General features: G+C 45.9%; 4 protein-coding genes across 8 annotated transcripts; 3 read left to right on the top strand and 1 right to left on the bottom strand.

The window, feature by feature from the left end:
- The first annotated feature begins 15 nt into the window (after nucleotides 1–15).
- On the top strand, nucleotides 16–5423 carry LOC6612682 (aminopeptidase Ey). Its single transcript, XM_002037149.2, has 7 exons — nucleotides 16–94; nucleotides 1980–2461; nucleotides 2524–2679; nucleotides 2741–3598; nucleotides 3658–4207; nucleotides 4484–5004; nucleotides 5064–5423. The coding sequence occupies exons 2-7, from the start codon at nucleotides 1989–1991 to the stop codon at nucleotides 5290–5292; spliced, it is 2787 nt and encodes a 928-aa protein (XP_002037185.1). The 5' UTR covers nucleotides 16–94; nucleotides 1980–1988; the 3' UTR covers nucleotides 5293–5423.
- A 130-nt stretch (nucleotides 5424–5553) lies between these two features.
- Nucleotides 5554–9770, top strand: LOC6612681 (aminopeptidase Ey). 4 transcript variants are annotated; one of them, XM_032723384.1, is made up of 7 exons: nucleotides 5554–5696; nucleotides 6369–6846; nucleotides 6905–7060; nucleotides 7124–7981; nucleotides 8037–8586; nucleotides 8646–9166; nucleotides 9222–9770. In XM_032723384.1, the coding sequence occupies exons 1-7, from the start codon at nucleotides 5669–5671 to the stop codon at nucleotides 9448–9450; spliced, it is 2820 nt and encodes a 939-aa protein (XP_032579275.1). In that variant the 5' UTR covers nucleotides 5554–5668; the 3' UTR covers nucleotides 9451–9770. The 4 variants fall into 4 exon arrangements, with proteins under 4 accessions (XP_032579275.1, XP_032579276.1, XP_002037184.1 ...); XM_032723385.1 differs by lacking the exon at nucleotides 5554–5696 and adding an exon at nucleotides 5822–5856; XM_002037148.2 differs by lacking the exon at nucleotides 5554–5696 and adding an exon at nucleotides 5825–5927.
- Nucleotides 9771–9864: 94 nt separating this feature from the next.
- LOC6612680 (aminopeptidase N) lies at nucleotides 9865–13400 on the top strand. The gene is given in 6 exon segments (XM_032723387.1): nucleotides 9865–10710; nucleotides 10775–10930; nucleotides 10986–12215; nucleotides 12217–12388; nucleotides 12439–12959; nucleotides 13026–13400. Coding segments are annotated over 6 exon segments (2772 nt in total). The 5' UTR covers nucleotides 9865–10246; the 3' UTR covers nucleotides 13255–13400.
- Nucleotides 13325–19454, bottom strand: LOC6612679 (ubiquitin carboxyl-terminal hydrolase 1). Of its 2 annotated transcripts, none has more exons than XM_032723381.1 (5): nucleotides 19041–19454; nucleotides 17824–18294; nucleotides 16533–17550; nucleotides 15824–16466; nucleotides 13325–15766 (listed from the first exon to the last, which is right to left on the bottom strand). In XM_032723381.1, exons 2-5 carry the CDS (start codon nucleotides 18281–18283, stop codon nucleotides 14672–14674), a joined length of 3216 nt encoding a protein of 1071 aa, XP_032579272.1. In that variant the 5' UTR covers nucleotides 18284–18294; nucleotides 19041–19454; the 3' UTR covers nucleotides 13325–14671. The 2 variants fall into 2 exon arrangements, with proteins under 2 accessions (XP_032579272.1, XP_032579274.1); XM_032723383.1 differs by having other exon boundaries at nucleotides 19270–19454.
- Between the last annotated feature and the right edge of the window lie 1276 nt (nucleotides 19455–20730).

The following is a 20730-nucleotide window of genomic DNA, read 5'->3' as shown; positions in this document are numbered from 1 at the left end:
TCAGTAAACTTTAGATTCGCCTCGACCGTCGAACAGGTCGCACTCCTGCGTGTTTTCCCGCTTTTCTGTGGCTGTGACTGAGGCTCTGGCAACGGTTGGTCCCAACAATCTTTGTGTGTCAAGCACCTCGAGAGTGCAGCTTGAACGGACTTGAATCGCAAAAAAAGAACGCCAGATTTAACCCCGAAATCACGAGACAGCAACTACGCACTCGAAAGAAGTGCCGAAAAAAAGAATAGAGTGACACAAGTGTGTTAAGAACACAAACCAAAAGAATATATATCCAAGCCGAGAAAAAACCAGTTTAAGTGCTGAACTGTGCACCATAAATAATGTGTTGTCCAAAATAATTCCATTACACCCTCTTCGTGATTATTTATATTAAGACTGCCTTCTGTGAAGACAAAAGTTTAAAGACTCCGCAAATCCAGGAAGAAATCATCAGATATTAAGATTATTTATGAATATTGAGTATTTATTAACTGAATGCAAGTTTTTTGAACTCTTGAATTCGCTTCATTATAATTACCTTTCGAACTTATTAGCATTTTAAAGCACTTTTGCTTCACTTCCAAATTCTTCAAAGTTCTTGAAGCTAGTATCTTGACCGCTGCTGTACTTACTCCCAGTTAACTCGAAGGGATCAATTGATGGGTCAATGTCACAGCAGCACGTGTTTTTCAAAATTTTTTTTGAGAAATCACAAACAAGTTAACACAAGTGCATTTAATTCCATTTCAAGCGGACAGTTTTATTGTCTTTCGATTCGGGAATTTATTTGCACGTTTTCTTAACAGCTTCCTGTATTTAATAAGCATCAAAACAATGAATTCAATGAACTTTTATTGATCAGAACAATTTATTGATATTTACCTGATCAAAAACATATATTAGTAATTATTATCTATGCGGACCCAATCTATATTCGTTTATATATGATAATCTGCAAAGTTCATTGACCCGCATTTACATTTATTTATATGCAACCAAAGAAGAACCCAGAAAGCCAAACCAAAAGAACAACTTTTGCATAATTAAGACTGGAGCTAAAAGAAGTCCAGAAAAATAAAAACCAGCAGGGAATTGCAATCTGGTTAATCCAGTACAGTACAGGAATCCATGCAGGTTTCCTTCCTAGCTCCCTTGGGATATTCTGGCTGGAATAGTTACCTTAGTTACTTCTTAAAGGTATTCAATTGTTAAAGTGTGCGTGCTTACTTAACAAAATAGTTTAAACGTTGAACAAAAAGTTCAAAAGCCGAAGTGAAGGCGTGGGAACACAGTTGATGGGTATAATAAACTAACTTTGAAGGCAACCAAGATTTATAGATGTTTAGGCATATTATTAAAAAGTAAACTTATATTTATGATAAACAACTATATATATTTTAAAACAAACAGACCAGTTACACCTAGTTCCCATGTGCAGTTAACGGCACAATATTTATTCTGTACTCGATCAGCTGATCAACTACAGATATTTCGATATCATTTAGTACCCCTGGCAAGGGCTATCTACAATCAACTACATATAGTCTGTACATTTATCAGGTAGCCGGCGCATAATGCCAATTGTGAGGAGAGTTTCAATCGGGTTTCATTGGCCCAGACCTTAATACGTGCCCGGCATAACGATCCTAACATAATAAATAAAACAATTTGCATTAATTTGAAGTAAATCAGCGAAACCGCATAGGCAGCAAAAAGCGCGGTGCGAATTATACAGTGGACATCAGTCAACACCATTGTGTTTTGTTGAAAAAATAATAATTGTTTACCATTAACTGGGCGAGAGAAAGCGAAGCACAAGTTTTGAATAAATTGTATTCGAATTAATGACACTTAAAGTAGAATAATGCGAGATTTCTGTTAGTGGATACCCATGTTTATGATTTGGCAAAGTGATTTGGTTAATTGCTTTAGTTTGCTCTGCTTGAGCGCCCCGCTAATAAGTGATTCGCCCCCGCTCTTCCCCTCAGATTTTGGTAATGAAGTGGTTTCTGCTGTTCGTGGCGGCCCTTGGCCTGGGATTAGCCACCGCCGACTCCATCGAGTCCGCCTACAACTACTATCGCCTGCCCACATCACTGCGCCCGCAGAAGTACCACCTCCGCATCCTGACACTGCTGGAGAATCCGGAGGACCTGCGCTTTTCCGGTTCCGTGAAGATCCTGATCGAAGCACTAGAAAACACCAGGAACATAACACTGCACTCCAAGAACCTGACCATCGATGAGTCCCAGATCACCCTGCGCCAGATCGGCGGCGAGGGCAAGAAGGAGAACTGCGTGTCCTCCACGGCGGTGAATCCATCCCACGACTTCTACATCCTCAAGACCTGCCAGGAACTTTTGGCCGGCCACACCTACGAGTTGTACATGCCCTTCACCGCCGACCTGAACCGACAACTTGAGGGCTACTACCGCAGTTCCTACAAGGATCCCGTGGCCAATCTTACCAAGTGCGTCCGCAGACTTTAGGAAGTAACATATCTGGACACTGATGGCTTATTTCCTATTGCAGATGGATCTCCGTTACCCAGTTTGAACCGGCATCGGCTCGATTGGCCTTCCCCTGCTTTGATGAGCCCGATTTCAAGGCTCCTTTCGTGGTCACCCTTGGATATCATAAGAAGTACACGGGTATAAGCAACATGCCCGTGAAGGAAACCAAGCCACAGTAAGTCATCGCGTAACTTTCAGAACTTTCCACAGAAGCTACATTAACTTTATTCTTCCAGTGAAACCCTCGCCGACTACATATGGTGCGAGTTCCAGGAGTCGGTGCCCATGTCCACCTACCTGGTTGCCTACTCCGTGAACGATTTCTCCCACAAGCCCTCCACCCTGCCAAATAGCGCTCTATTCCGGACTTGGGCCCGACCCAATGCCATCGATCAGTGTGACTATGCCGCTGAGTTCGGACCCAAAGTGCTGCAATACTACGAACAGTTCTTCGGCATCAAGTTCCCGCTTCCCAAGATCGATCAAATTGCAGTGCCCGATTTCAGTGCCGGCGCCATGGAGAACTGGGGTCTGGTTACCTACAGGGAGATTGCCCTGCTCTACTCGGCGGCTCACTCCTCGCTGGCGGATAAGCAACGGGTGGCCAGCGTGGTGGCCCATGAGTTGGCCCACCAGTGGTTCGGCAACCTGGTCACCATGAAGTGGTGGACCGACCTGTGGCTGAACGAGGGATTCGCCACCTATGTGGCCAGTTTGGGTGTGGAGAATATCAATCCGGAATGGCGTTCCATGGAGCAGGAGTCGCTGTCCAACCTGCTGACCATTTTCCGCAGGGACGCCCTGGAGAGCAGCCATCCCATCTCGAGACCCATCCAAATGGTGTCGGAGATCTCGGAGAGTTTCGATCAGATCTCCTACCAGAAGGGCTCCACGGTGCTGCGCATGATGCACTTGTTCCTGGGCGAGGAGTCATTCCGCTCGGGTCTGCAGGCCTATCTGCAGAAGTTCTCCTACAAGAATGCTGAGCAGGACAATCTCTGGGAGTCGCTCACCCAGGCAGCCCACAAGTATCGAGCTCTGCCCAAAAGCTATGACATCAAGAGCATCATGGACTCGTGGACCCTGCAAACTGGGTAGGTCCCTGCAGGATAGGCTTGTTTTAAGTTACCACTAAAAATCCTTTCTCTGCCAGCTACCCCGTGATCAACGTGACGCGGGACTACGCCGCCAGGACGGCCAAGCTCAACCAGGAGCGCTACCTCCTGAACACCCAGGTAGCACGAGCTCATCGCGGCGGTTGCTGGTGGGTGCCACTGAGTTACACCACACAGGCGGTGCAGGACTTCAACAACACGGCGCCCAAGGCTTGGATGGAGTGCGGCAAGAATGGCGAGAGCCTGCCCAAGACCATTCAGGATCTGCCAGGACCCGATCAGTGGGTAATCTTCAATACGCAGCTCTCGACGCTGTACAAGGTCAACTACGATGCCCAGAACTGGAAGCTTCTCATTGAGACCTTGACCAATGGAGATTTCGAACGCATCCACGTGATCAACCGAGCTCAGCTGATCGACGATGCCCTATATCTGGCCTGGACCGGCGAACAGGACTATGAGATCGCCATGAGACTGATCGAGTATCTGCAGCGGGAGCGGGAGTATCTGCCCTGGAAGTCGGCCTTCGAGAATCTGAAGCGAGTGGGCCGCATTGTCCGCCAGACACCCGATTTTGAGTTCTTCAAGGTGAGTGTCTTAAAGTATCCTACTGATCTTCTACAACGTGCTCCCCGTGTAATCCCATTCTCATTTGTATTTCGAAACAATCCTTTCAAAATTGCTCACACCTAACTTCATCTACCCACCTAACTTGCCATGGGCAACCCACCGACAGTTGTTCTTTGTCGTAAGTCTGACTAGATAGCACCCTAAATATAATTAATATTTTTGAATGTGACTAGTGCCGGGTATATGAACCTTTATTACAGTCCTTTTAAATGAATTTATGTACCCTCAATGCAGCGCTACATGAAGAAGCTGATCCTGCCGATCTACGAGCACCTGAATGGCATCAACGACACGTTCAGCGCGATTCCGCAGCAGGATCAGGTGCTGCTGAAGACAATGGTGGTCAACTGGGCGTGTCAGTACCAGGTGGGCGATTGCGTGCCCCAGGCCCTGGCCTACTACCGCAACTGGCGAGCGGAGGCTAATCCCGACGAGAAGAACCCGGTTCCAATCAACGTTCGTAGCACTGTGTACTGCACCTCCATAAAGCACGGATCCGATTCGGACTGGGAGTTCCTGTGGACGCGGTACAAGAAGTCCAATGTGGCGGCTGAGAAACGCACCATTCTGACTGCTCTGGGCTGCTCGAGGGAGGTGTGGCTGCTGCAGCGCTATCTGGAGCTGACCTTTGACCCCAAGGAGGCCATTCGCAAGCAGGACTCGATGTGGGCCTTCCAGGCGGTGGCCTTCAATGAGGTGGGCTTCCTGCTGGCCAAAAAGTATTTCATGGACAACGTCGACTTCATCTACAAGTTGTAAGTTTTTGCATTTGTGATGGATAAAACTTCGGCTAAGGGCTTATGTTTTTTTTTAGCTACCATCCGCTCACCAAGGACATGTCCCGCCTCCTCTCGCCGCTTTCCGAGCAGGTCATCACGCTGAGCGACTTCAACGAGTTCAAGGACTTCGTGAACAACTCCCGCCAGTCGCTGAAGGGTCTGGAACAGGCCATCCAACAGACCCTGGAGATCATGCTCACCAATGTGCAGTGGAAGGAGCGAAACTACCACCAGATGTCCCGCTCCATCCAGCAACTGCTCTAGATTACCCAGCTCCCAGTCCAGCCTCTCATCAGCTCACTAAGAGAAGCATCTCTTGATTTCAGCAGGAATGTTATGAATGTTTAAAGTCGCTTAAATAAACTATTTAATACTCTAGTATTCGTGTATCTCAAGATGGAAGTCTTTTAATTTCTGAATTGGAAGTGGATAGAATAAAGGATGGGATTAAAGTCATTTTTTACGGCTAATATAGCGTAAAATCAAGCTAGTATTAAATTCTTTCCCACTAACTAACATAGTATGCATTGTTATGAGTTTCATACAAAATATATTTATATATGTTCAACAGAATTTTTTCCTATACATCTTCAAAGAGACATTTTAAAATAATTGGAATATTGTCTTTCTACTGCGAGCAATGCGATGTAAAATAACGTATACGCCGGGTAAGCCCCATTCTGTTTTGCAGCTGATAGTGATACTCTGAGCTTCTAATTTTTTTCTCTTAGTTGCTCTCTGGAAATCGTAGACACAGTTCGATCGTCGAACTAGTCGCATTCGGTCACCATCCTCTGGTGAGATCGGTAGTGCCACTAGTTGCTATCGGTTAGTTTTTTGTTCTCCGTCTTTTTTCTGGTAAACCAATTCGTCGGTAAATCGTGAAACACGTTCTAAATGTAATGCCAAATAACTAAAGCGATTTCATTGTGTGTCTATGAGTAGTTGAACTTTGATTTAAGACTTTGTGGTTCGGCAGTTTCTAATCATTTATCACAGTTTGGTGTGAACTATTAGAAATATTAACAAACAATACTATAACAATAATTAGCTGCTTTGTTTTGAAATTTTTAAAATTTTTATTGCAAATAATCAATTACCTCCACGCTTTCTGATTAAAATTCCGGTTCATGACATCGACAGATCGGGAGATTCCTTTGCGATAATGTTTTTGATAAGCCATGAATGAAAATATATATATATAATAATAACACAATTTGCATAACTGAAAATGAACAAATTATTTTCTTCGAGCTAAAGATACATTTTGAGCTATATATAGTATTATTATTACTTTTGTTGATAGTTTTCTTATATATTGTATATATTTTTCCCCTCAGTTTCGGCTATGAAGTGGTTTCTCTTGGTTGTTTTGGTTATTAGCCTGGATTTATCCTCGGCCAACTCGATTTCTAGCTATAACCACTACCGGCTGCCAACTGCCTTAAAACCCCAAAAGTATTACTTGCGTATCCTGACACTGTTGGAAAGTCCTGATGATCTCCGTTTCGCCGGAAATGTGCAAATCGTGATTGAAGCCCTGAAAAACACCAGAAACATAACGCTGCACTCGAAGAACCTGACCATCGATGAATCCCGGATCACCCTGCGCCAAATTAGCGGTGCGTCAAACAAGGATAATTGTGTGTCATCCACATCCGTTAATCCCACCCATGACTATTACATCATGCACACCTGCGAGGAACTTTTGGCCGGCAATGTGTACAAACTTGGCCTTCCATTCTCTGCTCATCTAACTCGGCAACTTTTTGGTTACTACCTCAGTTCCTACAAGAATCCTGTGACCAACAAGACACGGTGAGTCCAATCCTTTAAGTTAAACCTTATCTATCTGATGCTCAAAATCTCATTTCAGCTGGCTGTCTGCTACTCAATTCGAACCATCCTTCGCTCGAAAGGCATTTCCCTGCTTCGATGAGCCCGGTATTAAGGCATCCTTTGTGGTCATTTTGGGCTATCACAAGCAGTACAAGGCAATCAGCAATATGCCCGTGAGGGAAATCAGGAAACAGTATGTCCTTCTTGCCCAGCAGTTTATTTATTTTACTTACTTAATATTATTTCCTATGAGCAGCGAGTCCCTTCCAAACTACATATGGTGCGAGTTCGAGGAGTCGGTGCCGATGTCCACTTACCTGGTGGCATATTCAGTGAATGATTTCACCTTTAAACCCTCCACTCTGCCAAATGGAGCTCTATTCCGGACGTGGGCCAGGCCCAATGCCATCGATCAGTGCAATTATGCCGCGGAGTTTGGACCCAAAGTGCTGCAGTACTACGAGGAGTTCTTCGGCATCAGGTATCCGCTTCCCAAGATCGATCAGATGGCAGTTCCGGATTTCAGCGCTGGAGCCATGGAGAACTGGGGTCTGGTCAAATACAGAGAATCCACACTTCTCTACTCGCCGACCCACTCTTCACTGGCGGATAAACAGGACCTGGCCAATGTAATAGCCCATGAGTTGGCCCACCAATGGTTCGGTAATCTGGTGACGATGAAGTGGTGGACCGACCTCTGGCTGAACGAGGGATTCGCCACCTATGTGGCCGGCTTGGGAGTGCAGAAAATCCATCCGGAGTGGGACTCAAGGGATAAGAGTTCTTTGGTCGCTCTGATGACCTCCTTCCGCCTGGACTCGCTGGTGAGCAGCCATCCCATATCGAGGCCCATTCGAATGGTGGCGGAAATCGAGGAAAGCTTTGATGCCATCTCTTACCAAAAGGGATCCGCGGTGTTGCGAATGATGCACTTGTTCATGGGCGAGGAGTCCTTCCGATCGGGGCTAAAGGAGTATCTTAAGGTTTACGCCTACAAGAACGCCGAACAGAATAACCTATGGGAGTCACTCACCACAGCAGCTCATCAAAATGGAGCTCTGGCTGGGCACTATGACATAAATACCATTATGGACTCGTGGACTCTGCAAACCGGGTAAGTCCATACTCGAGTTGAAAACATTTCCAGTAATTTCAAATGCCTTTCTCAGATACCCTGTGCTCAATATTACCCGTGACTATTCGGCTGGTACCGCTGAGATTACCCAGGAACGTTACTTGCGCAACTCCCAGATACCCAAAGCCGACCGCGTTGGCTGCTGGTGGGTGCCACTGAGCTATACCAGCCGGGAGGAGAATGACTTCAATACCACGGCACCCAAGGCGTGGATGGAGTGCAGCAGTACGGACGAAGATGTGCCTACAATCATTGATCATCAAGCTGGACCCGAAGAATGGCTGATCCTTAATATTCAGCTGTCGACGCCTTACAAAGCCAACTATGATGCCAAAAACTGGAAGCTGTTGATTGATACTTTGAACAGCAAGGAGTTCGAGAGCATTCACGTGATCAACAGAGCCCAGCTTTTAGATGATGTCCTGTACTTCGCCTGGACGGGGGAACAGGACTACGAAACCGCACTGCAAGTGACCAACTATCTGCGGAGGGAACGAGATCTTATTCCTTGGAAATCGGCCCTGGACAACTTGAAGTTGTTGAACCGCATCCTGCGACAAACTCCCAACTTTGGGTCATTTAAAGTATGTTTTAGATCTATGTTAAGACGATGAACCTCATGAATGCAATCCTTAATTTCCAGCGCTACATGAAGAGGCTTCTTACTCCGATCTACGAGCACCTGCATGGCATGAACGACACTTTCAGCTCGATGCCGCAGCAGGATGAGATCCTTTTGAAGACCACGGTGGTCAATGTGGCGTGTCAGTACGACGTATCCGATTGTGTGACCCAGGCGCAGGCCTATTTCCGCAGATGGCGGGCAGAGGCCAATCCTGACGAGAACAACCCGGTTCCATTAAACTTTCGCAGCACAGTGTACTGCACCGCAATAAGTCAAGGCACGGAGGAGGATTGGAACTTCCTGTGGACGCGGTACAGGAAATCGAATGTGGGATCCGAGAGGCAGACCATCTTGAGTACCCTGGGCTGCTCGAAGGAGGTTTGGATACTGCAGCGTTACATGGAGAAGTCATTCGATCCCAAGAGCGCCATTCGCAAGCAGGACTCATCGCTGTGCTTCCAGGCGGTGGCCTCCAGGCAAGTGGGCTTCCTCCTGGCCAAGCGGTACTTCATAGAGAATGTTGAGCTTATCCACAAGTAGTAAGTATAACTACTGGCAGAGAAATCTAATTATATGGCTCTACTTTCTCTCCAGCTATTATCCACAGACCAGAACCATGTCGCGACTATTGACGCCCTTGTCCGAGCAGGTTAGCACACTAAGTGATCTGAAAAAGTTCAGATCCTTTGCCAACGATTCCCGACAGTTACTGAAGGGCATTCGTCAGGCGATGCAGCAGAGCCTGGAGACGATGCTCACCAATGTGCAGTGGATGGATTGGAACTATCATCAGTTCTCCCGGACTATACGCCGCCATTTGTAATGCTCACCAATGGGTTTGGAGCCTGCCAAAAAGCCTATTTAATATTATAGTATTATAAGTGAAGATTGAAAATACAAAACAAGATTACCCGTTTCTCAGCTAGTGAGGATTGAACGACGAAGAAATTTCGAAATTCTTTTTGCAAATTCTTGCCAAATAAATATAAATATATTTATTAATCTGTATGCTTAATCTGAACCTTCTAGCTTATCAATGTCCAGTGGAAGGTTCCAGACTATCCTTAGATTTTTAACTTCTCCGCAGAGAAATCCGGACTTAAATACACAACTTTATTTGGTTGTTATGCATAAACAAATAAACCATTTCTCTATTCTGCTTTCAACAAGTTCCACGAAGTATTATTTATAACAAAGAGAACTAGATTGTTATACTCTCCTTAATCTCTCTTTGAGTAATACGCTCAGAAATTGTTACTATATTTTCGAGCCGATCTTCAAGTTAGCATCATTCGATCTGTGGATTCCGCTGTGTTCAGACGTACTGTCAAGTATTCTCGGAGTACTACTATATTAAATCGTAGTTTAGGGGAACAAAAGTCAGCGATTAAGTCACAAAGATACTGATTGGAGCGTTTTTACAGCAGTTTTGATAGTTTGGTTTGGATAAGCAGTTTTGATCGAGAATTTGTTCCGGTCTTGTAACAAATAATAATAAACACAGCACCGGAAAAAAATGAAAAGATCCAAATGAAAAGATTTGAAGATTTAGTTAAACTACAGCCTCTTCCAGGATTTAACTAATTCAAGTGTGGGATTCACTTTTTGCAGAATCCAGTATGAAGTGGCTTGTGTTAGTTGTAATAACCATTGGCTTTGGATTAGCTACGCCTATTTCGACCTATAATCATTATCGCCTGCCGACGGCTCTTCGACCTATCAAGTATGACCTGCACGTCCTAACCCAGCTGGAAAATGCTGATGCTTTTAGGTTTGGCGGAAGTGTGGACATCAAAATCCAAGTCTTGGAAAACACCAACAACATAACTGTGCATTCGAAGGAACTGACGATCGATGAGACGGCGACCACTCTTCGCCAAATTGGCGGAGCGGATCTAAAGGATAACTGCGTGTCCTCCACAGAGGTAAATCCCGAACACGACTTCTATGTCCTTCGCACCTGCAGAGAACTTTTGGCTGGCCAAGTCTATGAGGTAAGCTTGCGATTTTCGTCCACATTGTCAGACCGATTGGAGGGATACTACCGCAGTTCCTATGTGGATCCTGTGGCCAATGAGACCAGGTGTGAACTGGGATTTCTCGAAGAAGATAACAGATATTTAATCCTTGTATCTATGTCCCTGCAGATGGATCTCAATTACCCATTTCGAACCAGCCTCCGCGCGCCTGGCATTTCCCTGTTTCGATGAACCTGGCTACAAGGCACCTTTCTCGATCACATTGAGATATCACAAGAAGTTCACCGGACTTAGCAATATGCCCGTGAAGCGTACCGGGAAAGAGTAAATTTTACTCTTACTTCACATAATCTGTAATATAATAGTCGCTATTTTTCAGTGATATCCTTCCCAATTACGTAAGGACCGAGTTCCAGGAGTCATTGCCGATGTCCACCTATCTGGTCGCCTATTCCGTGAATGATTTCTCCCACAAACCATCTACTTTACCCAATGGGACACTTTTCCGCACCTGGGCAAGACCAAATGCGATCGATCAGTGTGGTTATGTCGCGGAGTTTGGACCCAAAGTACTCAACTACTACGAGGGGTTGTTTGGCATCAAGTTCCCGCTCCCCAAGGTGGATCAGATCGCAGTGCCAGACTTCAATATTGGAGCCATGGAAAACTGGGACTTGGTGACGTATAGGGAAACTGCACTTCTATATTCGAGCGAATTTTCCTCGCTGAAGGACAAATAGGAACTTGCGAATGTGGTGGCTCATGAGTTGGCACACCAGTGGTTTGGCAACCTGGTGACCATGAAGTGGTGGACCGACCTCTGGCTTAAGGAGGGAGTAGCCACCTACCTGGCTACTTTGTGTGTGGAGCACATCCATCCGGAATGGCGTTCCATGGAGCTAGAATCACTGGCAAACTTGCTAGCCATTTTCCGAAAGGACTCTCTGGAGAGCAGTCACCCCATTTCGCGACCCGTCGGGAAGGTATCGCAGATTTCTGAAAGCTTCGATGCGATCTCATACGAGAAAGGTTCATCTGTGCTTCGTATGATGCACTTGTTCCTGGGCGAGGAGGCATTCCGCAACGGACTGAAATCGTATTTAAATAGGTACGCCTACCAGAATGCGGAACAGGACAATCTTTGGGAATCTCTCACCCAAGCTGCCCATAAGATTGGTTCTCTGCCGAAGGACTACGACATCAAGACCATCATGGACTCTTGGACCCTGCAAACGGGGTATCCGGTGATTAATGTGACACGTGACTACACATCCAGGACCGCAAAACTGAGCCAGGAGCGCTATCTCCTGAATTCAGATGTATCTAGAGCACACAAAGGATGCTGGTGGGTGCCACTTAGCTTCACAAGTCAGGAGGAAAAGGACTTCAACAACACTGCGCCCAAGGAGTGGATGCAGTGCACCGAGACCGGTGAAAGTGTTCCCAAGACCATCCAGGATCTGCCAGGACCCGATCAATGGGTGATCTTTAACAACCAACTTTCGGCGCCGTATAAGGTCAACTACGATGCCCAGAACTGGAAACTTCTGATCGAGACTTTGAACAGCGAAGATTATCAGTGCATCCATGTGGTAAACAGGGCCCAAACAGGACGATGTCATGTACTTCGCTTGGACAGGGGAGCAGGACTACGAGATCGCTTTGCAGGTGATCAGCTATCTGGAGAGGGAACGGGAGCTTCTTCCCTGGAAGTCGGCCTTCGACAATCTGAAGTTTGTTAATGGCATTCTTCGACAGTCGTCGAACTTTAAGTTTTTCAAGGTAACTTTGGCCAGAGTGTATTTTCTTCAATTACAGTTTTTCATCCACAGAGTTTCACAAGGAGGCTTATCACTCCAATATATGAGCACCTAAATGGCATCAATGATACAGTCGCCTCCGAACAGCAGCAGGACAAGACCATTTTGAAGGCGATGGTGGCGGACTGGGCATGCTTGTTCGAGGTTTCCGATTGCGTTACCCATGCCTTGAGCTACTACCGCAGCTGGCGATCGGAGGCTAATCCTGACGAGGTTAACCCAGTTCCGCTGGGCTTTCGTGACGTTGTGTACTGCACGGCGATCAAAAATGGCAGTGTCGAGGATTGGGATTTCCTCTGGACTCGGTACCAGAAGGCTAATGTGGCCACCGAAAAGCAAATCATTCTGGATTCCCTGGGTTGTTCGCAGGAGGTCTGGGTTCAGCAGAGATATTTGGAAAGGAACTTTGACGGAATTGGGGACATTCGGAAGCAGGATTCAACTTCTGTCTTTCAAGCGATTGCCACTTCGGAAGTAGGGTTCCTTTTGGCCAAGAAGTACTTGATGGACAACGTGGACTCCATTTCCAAGTTGTAAGTATATGAATTAGAACGATTCTTGCAGTAAAAGACAATAATTGTGTTAATATAACCTTCTAGCTACCATCCTCAGTCAGAATCTATGTCTGAACTTCTGCCGCCACTTTGTGAACAAATCTTTACACGCAGGGACTATGATGAGTTTATGAACTTCTTGGCCAGTTCCAAGGAACAGCTCAAGGATATAGAACAGACCATCAGTCAAAGTTTGGAGACAATGCTCATCAATGTGCAGTGGAAGGAGCGAAACTACGAGAGGTTCACTCGAGCCATCAAAAAACATGTTTGAATCAACTACTTGGTTTCTGAATAAATATCATTTACTTGAAGAAGTAAATCCCAACTTCCATGATTATATGTATGTTGTATATTTCGTATATTTAGTTAAGCATGTTCTATAATGCTAATCAATAATAAACATAATCGTAATTGGAATCGAGAGGTCCTCAATTTATGTTTCGCGTGAACTGTCGAACCGCATGCTTATGTTGATCAGTGTTAATTTTATTTTTAATTGTTAAATGTAAACTTTACAAATTACAATGTACATAAATCTTTGCTCTGTAAATGTTAATATCACTATAGCAGCGCTCTTGGAAAAAAATAGAACTGAACTAAACTAGAGTCATGTAATGCATGGAGAAACTAAGGCTAAACGACTAAACTAAAATTATTGCATAAGTAGTGTGCTGTTACAATTATTACAGATATATTATAATTTTATTACATTTATTTATCAATATTACATTACAATCGTGGGTGATTTGTGAGTGAATGAAGTTCTGTTGCAGCTTGTTACATGAAAACGTTTCTATAAACTATGGAATCCATTTCATAACAATTCTCAGTTGTTCGCTTGATCTGTTTCTGTTAGTCCGTCACTTTCGATTCAATCAATTACATATTACATTGCACTCACTTCACTTTTGAGGTGTGTCATGAGTTTAACAACTATTCAACACTTCGTATATAGATTTGTGTGTTTGCGTGGGTATAGCTTATTGTTTACAATAAACCATTCCAGTCACTATAAGTATAACTGATGCTGTAATTATTACAGATTCCATCGCCTGCCGGACACAAAGCCAACTGGGTAGGTGTGTCCTATGAGAATATTGGAGATTATTCATTACTATTATTAATAATTACTATCATTACAACACTCGCTCCTTCTGCCATGCACTATTTTAAATCAAAGACATGTTAATTTTATTGCTTTCGCTTCAAAATTTATGTACGAGTATATCGAAAACGTTCTCCGAACTCCGAATGTCACTTACATTCAATGGGGCAAACAATCTCAACGTTTTAAATTCGTGTTTTCAATGTGACGCGTTCGGTTTTTTAATTAATAACGATTAGAATACAATAATATAATGCCAAAATCAAATGCATCGATTGAACAGACAGAACTGATTGCTACTAATAAAACAAAAACTATTTGATTTGGGAAAAGGTAGCCATTGGGCGCTTGGAATTGAGGACTCAGTCAAACCACTGGTCAGTTCATGAATAGTTATGCATGTAGATAAACGATATAGCTTAGTACGATTACATTGTTTAACAAACAGACTTCTTCTTTAGCTTATTATTCTAGTCTAGAGACATCTCCAATCCGATCAGTATGTCCGATGTACACTTTTTCAATAAATTTAAATTTTCACTTTCCCCGCTTTGCCACTGGGCTTTTGCGACTTGGGGCAACCTCAAATTTTGTGCGAGCCGCTGGGCACGTTTTCATTCGACCACGAACTCTGTGCCGATGACGGTGGCGGAGGCGTTGATCCAGGCTTCGGCGGCGTCGCCTTTTGCGGCTGCAGATCGAATCGCGCGTAAAAGAGCAAATAGGGCGTTATTGTGATCTTACGCGTGGGCGAAAGCAGCTCTTCGAACTCCCTTTGGGTCATGGCCTTGATCTTGTCGTCGTCGCACATATACCAAATGGGATCAGGACCTCCGTGGGCGTAGTTGGCTCTGACACCACCGCGACCCGTGCTTCCGTAGCCCGTGGGATATGTGCTGCCCGATCCTCCGAAGCTGAGATTGCTGTTGCTTCCATTTTGCAGGGACTCCTCGCTGAAATCGCTGCAACTGGCCGAGTTGCTGCTGCTCGTCTGCTGGCTACAACACAGTCTCATGGCACAGCAGTTGACTCCCTGGCAGGTGGTGCTTATGCTCAGCTTGCCAATTCCATTGGTGATGTTCTTGCTGGTTATCCCATTAACCTGCTTAACGTTCTTGCTCATATCACCGCTGCTGGAGGCCTTGCTGCGACCGAACTTCATCTTCTTCATCAAAATGTTGCCCGAGGAGGCCAAAGCCGAAGCTGCTGCAATGACTGGAGTGCTGGCCACGGAGCTGCTACCATTGTTTGGCGCAGCATTCTCATTGGAGGGCACTGCTTGCGAAGCCATCGTTTGCGAGTTCGTCATCGTATTCCTGCGATCCTTAGGGCAGTTGACATAGTCACTGGCGAGATCCAAGAAGCACGTATACGCGATGTAGTGGCCCACCGTCAGGGTGGCTCCCACATGCGTGATCACGCTGTACAGCTTGTAAACGTGCAGCTTGTTGCCCTCGCCCAGCTCACAGCAGGTGGCACAGAAACAGGGCAGAGTGAAGGTGGTCGGCACGTACGTACTCACCTTCTCCATGCCGCCAGAGAATCGATTCAGCTGAATGACCAGTAACCGCGGCAGCACCTCGTACGAGATGGAGCGGATGGCTTCGGTGTAGCCGGTGCACTGGTTGCAACTATATTTATTCTCCCCACGGAAATACTCTTTCGTAATGCAGGAATTCTAAGAACAAAAGGAAATTAGTTAAATCGTAGTTACTTATTGTTTATAGCCACTAACCTGTATATAGGTGCTCGGTTTGTCTTGGAGATCGGCATTGTCGTACCCCGAGATCGGCACCGGCACGGAAATATCAAGCATGCCCTGCTTTTGCCGCGTGATCGTCTCGCAACTGAGGCACTTGGTGGTCAGCACCACAATGCCTTCGAAGTCCGAGCTGAAGAAGTTCAGGTTGAGTTCCCGTATTCGCTCCTCCAGCCGCATTTTGTCCTTCAGCACGGTGGCGGAATTAATCTCGTCGTCACTGGAGTATTTTGTAGCCTGTGGTGGTGTGGGCAAAGCTGCACTTGTGGCAACCACGCCACTCGCACTCGTACTGGCACTTCCGCTGGTTCTGCTGGCGCCGCTGAGATCAACTGTGTTCAGATAGAACAGGCTGTTAGCGGTGGCATGGGCTGTGCCAGCACCGGTTATCCCGCCCGCCGTGGGACTACTCTCCTTGAGTGGCGACTGAACGCGCGTCGACTTGGATGACTTGACCTCGTCTTTTCTTTTTGATTTGCGAGAGAAGAACGACGTTTTGGTCGTGGTTGTTTGACTAGTTGCCAGCGATCCATTGCCAGCGTTCAGGTTCTGCGACGCAGTCGAATCAGTGCGATCCTGGCCCTCTCCGGTTTCGACCTCATCCGGGTTGGCTATGTACCTGAATAGGTAAACCCAATTAGTACATTTATTCATCTTTTTATGCTAACTTGTCAGTACAACTTACCCATTTGCGATGACCTCAGGACATTCGCCAATGGCCTTGATCAAAGACTGATTCGTTTCCCTGATGCAATTAAGCACGCACATTAGGAATTCGTGTGCGTCCTGCTGCTGGTTGCCTTCAAAGGTGGCGTTTACGTCCTGGATGGCGTGCAGCAGCGTGTCCGCGTGGTAGGGCTCCGTGGAGTCTGCCATCTCGTTGCCGTGCAGGTTGTTATACAGTTCGTGGAGTTTTTCGGTTACCGACTGATGAGTCGACTTGCTCGAACCGCTGCCACCGTTTCCGCTATTAACTCCGCCGTTCTGACCGCTGTACTGATCCGTACTGGTGGCCAGATCCTTGCTGCTCCAGCTGCGGGCGTGCTCCAACTGAGCGGCACTCACATTCCTGCCGAGGGACGCGGACCTGGCCGTTTGTTGGCGGACTATCGTCTGCTGCACAACATTCAAGTCCTGTATCAGGTGGTGTAGGCTGTGCAAAAAGTGCGGGGCAAAGCGCAGGGTGTAAACCACCGAATTCAAGTAGCAACTGTTGCCAATGTTGCACAGTGTGCCCATGGAAGGGGCATGGTTCAGGGCCGCCGCACTTCCGTTCAAGCCTGCGCCTGCTCCTGCGGCACTGCTGCCGCCGTTGGGACCATAATACTGATGGCTCTGCGTCTCCTGGGACTCGATCTCGTTTGACGAGGAGCCAGTGACCGATCGCGCAGCATTGCCTCCGTACCCGTTAGCCACGCGGCGCTCCTCGGTGGTGGTCTGGAATCGCCGATCGTATAGAGACATCGTGTTGGTCCTCTTGCGGCTGGACCGCGCTCCTGCTGCTCCCGACTTTCCGGCGGCGTTGAGTTCAGCCTGTGCTGCCGCAATAGCGGCCGCCGTTTCCGGCGATTGGATCTCAAGCTCTCTCAGAAGCTTGTTGCCCCGCGTTCTTTTGAGTCCTCCAGCGGTTCGGCGCTTCTTCCCAACGGGCTTTGCTTCTTGGACCTCCTCAATGCGGTTCCAGAACTCCGGTTTAAATAGTTCTGTAACAAGAAACATGATTATTAGTATTTTCAAATTAATATTTTAATAATTAGGTTCTATGAAAAATGAATGAAAAGGAATTGAAAGTGGTCTTCTGTAAAAAATAAGATTATTTTAATCACTTTTGTGATAATCAAGACAAGCTATCTTCACATACGTAACCACGGCGGTATTATACAATCTTATAGCCACGCTAATCACAATGTTTGTTGGTAACATGTGTTGCAGGTGTCTAAAACGGCTACAGTGGAACCTGGCGCAAAGAATCCTACCTGAAGGTGTGTATTCTGTGGACTCTGTGGGCGTGGGCGATGGCGCCTGAAGAGGCGGAGGTGGTGGAGCGACGTCGGGCTGCTTTAGGTCGCCTTCGAGTGGGGCCTTGGTCGCGGGCTCTTGCCGGGAACGTAGACTGTAACAGCGCGAGGTGTCCGCAACATAAACGCGCCGCTGACGCTTTTTAACTGGAGATAGCTTCGGCGAGTTCGCAGTCAGAATCGGTTGACTGTCTGCCAGCTGCGCGGAGACTACCAGAGGATAAAGCACGGAAACATGCAATGTGTCCTTCTCCTGCTGATTAATTGAATTTTCCTGAGGCGGCTGGCTGTTATCCTGTTCCTGATTTCGCTGATCCTCTAGTAGCTGACTGTTGATTTCAGTGTCAGTGGTGTCGTTTTGTGTGGGTGGAAGACTGGCTGGTTCCTCTTTGCGCTCATTTACGTCATATTCGTGCATCTTTCATTATCCTGGAAGAAGTGGATGAACAAGGAGTTATTACGAGACATCTTGCTGCGGTCTAGAAACAATCGATGTGAGCAATGCCAGGCAACTGGTCACAATCACAACAGGTTCCCAGCGATAAGGGGCCCGCGATTGATAATCAATTACTAATCTACACATGTGGGCACCCGAGCAGTGTGATTCATCGTAGCCAGGTAAATACCGAAGTTCAAGGGGATATATATAGTAGTGCTATCAGTATCTCTATCAGTAGTACATCTGTGTCATCTTCTCCAGCTAATAACTTTCAAAGCTTGCCCCAAAGCTTTTGAACTCAGCCTCGGTCAGCTGTTTCGTTGATTTTGCTCCTCGGTGGGTTCACCTCTTCCCGATCACATGCAGTGAGTGCCATCCAGTCAGGCAGGCACTATAACCAGGTATATAATGCCATAATCCCACGCTCGGTGCGGCGGCCAATCAAGAAGCAATTGAATTGATATAGACCTGAACCCGTGAACTTGGCCATAATTATGTAAAAACGGAAAGGGGGTGGTGCTGTGTGGGTGGCTGGCGGATGCAACGTAAACTATATTACTATTGATTTTGTTGCTGCTCGGCTGAAGGTCAACACAATTCGCAAAATCGGGGGCCCAAATCTCACTAGGTAAACAGTTATGATTATGACCGATAATTTATGCACGGCTATGGGTTAAAGATGCTTAATTGGGTTTTACTGGTTTCTAGAACTCGCGGGCTGGGAAAAAACACTCACATATTGGTGGAGCAACATTTGTGGGCAATGCTGCGCTATGTGGATCGGGGAAAAGTTATAGAACGCCGCTTCAGCCGCCGATCGAGTGCAAAAAACCGATTGAGAAGGAAAGAAATTTTGTTTGCAACGTAAGACACGCACGCACACACATACGCACAACCGCACGCACTCACACATGCACACGCTACTCGCTGTGTTAACAGCACTTTTCACTTTTTTTTGCACTCACAGCTGCCCGGTTTGCGGCCATTTATCGGTTTCTATCGCACGCACGACGACCAAACTCGCTGGCAGCCAATAAGTATTCGCTCTGGGGCTATTTAGTCCCGGTTTTACGTCGCCTATTACATTAAGTTTGTCCAGTGAAATTATTATATTGGAGCGGACGTCTAGGGATGCAAGAGAAATAATCGATGCATGTCGTGCTAGCGCTGGTACCGCTATCCCGACTATCGATGGTCGGCGCTAGTCGAATAGTATCAATCGATTGGTTTTCCGATCGTATTTTATAGCGATTACAAAAGCGCAAAAAAAGTGTAATTCAAACATTTAAATTTTGACTAAATCATTTCTGACAAACTAATAAGATCTTCAAATAAACAAGAAACAATTTGTGAATGAAAGGACTTACTTAATAAAGTATTCTAAAAATGTATTACCTTAACACAAAGTTTAAGGAACAAACTTGATGAAAATAAATAAAAACTTGTTAACGCTTTTACATTAAGTGTTAATGAAAGCGGAAAATAGGTACTGAAAGGGGTGTGGCCCCACGTTGGGCGCCAGAAACATTATCTAACTAACATACGCGTCTATCAAGTGCAGCAAAGTGATAATTAGCTCATAAATATGAATGAGCCAGCGATTAGAGTACCTAACTTCACCCACAATGCCGTATTAATATCAACTAAACGCCAAACAAATGGCTGCAAGTGCGATTGAGTTGTTTGCTTTGGCTTTTCCTTTCGCGCTCACTGAGGCCCTGAACCACTGAGGCACTGGACCGCTGAACCACCAAAAACCACGAGTGGGGCGACGTAACAAGAGGGCGGACTCTATAAATTACCGCTGTGCAATGGCCAGTCGGCAGTGGTTAGACAAAGTTGTCTTAGCTACTTGCATGACCATATAATCTCCATACACACGAGTGGATATATTTTATCTCCGTTGTCTGTGTGGTTTGCACACACAATTTCGCAGCTGGGAAAGCAGACCAGTCACGCAGTCGCAAATTGTTACAATTAAGGGCCACTAAAAATTGTCCGTGAACTGGTTACGACTGCAGCGGATTCAATGACTTCTAGGGCCCGACCTTCGCCTTAACTCTCAAACTTGAAGTTTTGGCCAAATGAATAGTCACCATAAAGTGGCTTCGAATTTGTGCCACCGTTTTGACCACCCACCTGGCCACCCTGGCCAACTTCACGGGTTTATTTTTATAGTCTACGCAGAGAGAATCATTTAATTCAAAGTATTTTCGAAGAAGATTTTCTAATTAAGTTTCCTAACAACTTAATAAAGTATCTTAAATAAAGTATCTTGGTTTTCGAGTATATGTTTTAAAGCATTTATTTAATACTATTCTATTATATTTTCAAATATGAATGTTAGAAATTCCGTGTGTACTTGCACCAAATCTGCCAAAAAAGTATTGCCCGGTCATTGTTATTATTGTTTCTTTCTGCTCTAA

The sequence above is a fragment of the Drosophila sechellia genome, chromosome 3R, assembly GCF_004382195.2.
Source record: "Drosophila sechellia strain sech25 chromosome 3R, ASM438219v1, whole genome shotgun sequence".
Lineage (NCBI taxonomy): Eukaryota > Metazoa > Arthropoda > Insecta > Diptera > Drosophilidae > Drosophila > Drosophila sechellia.
The sequence above is the reverse complement of the archived record's forward strand: the minus strand, read 5'-3'. Positions and strand labels throughout refer to the sequence as shown.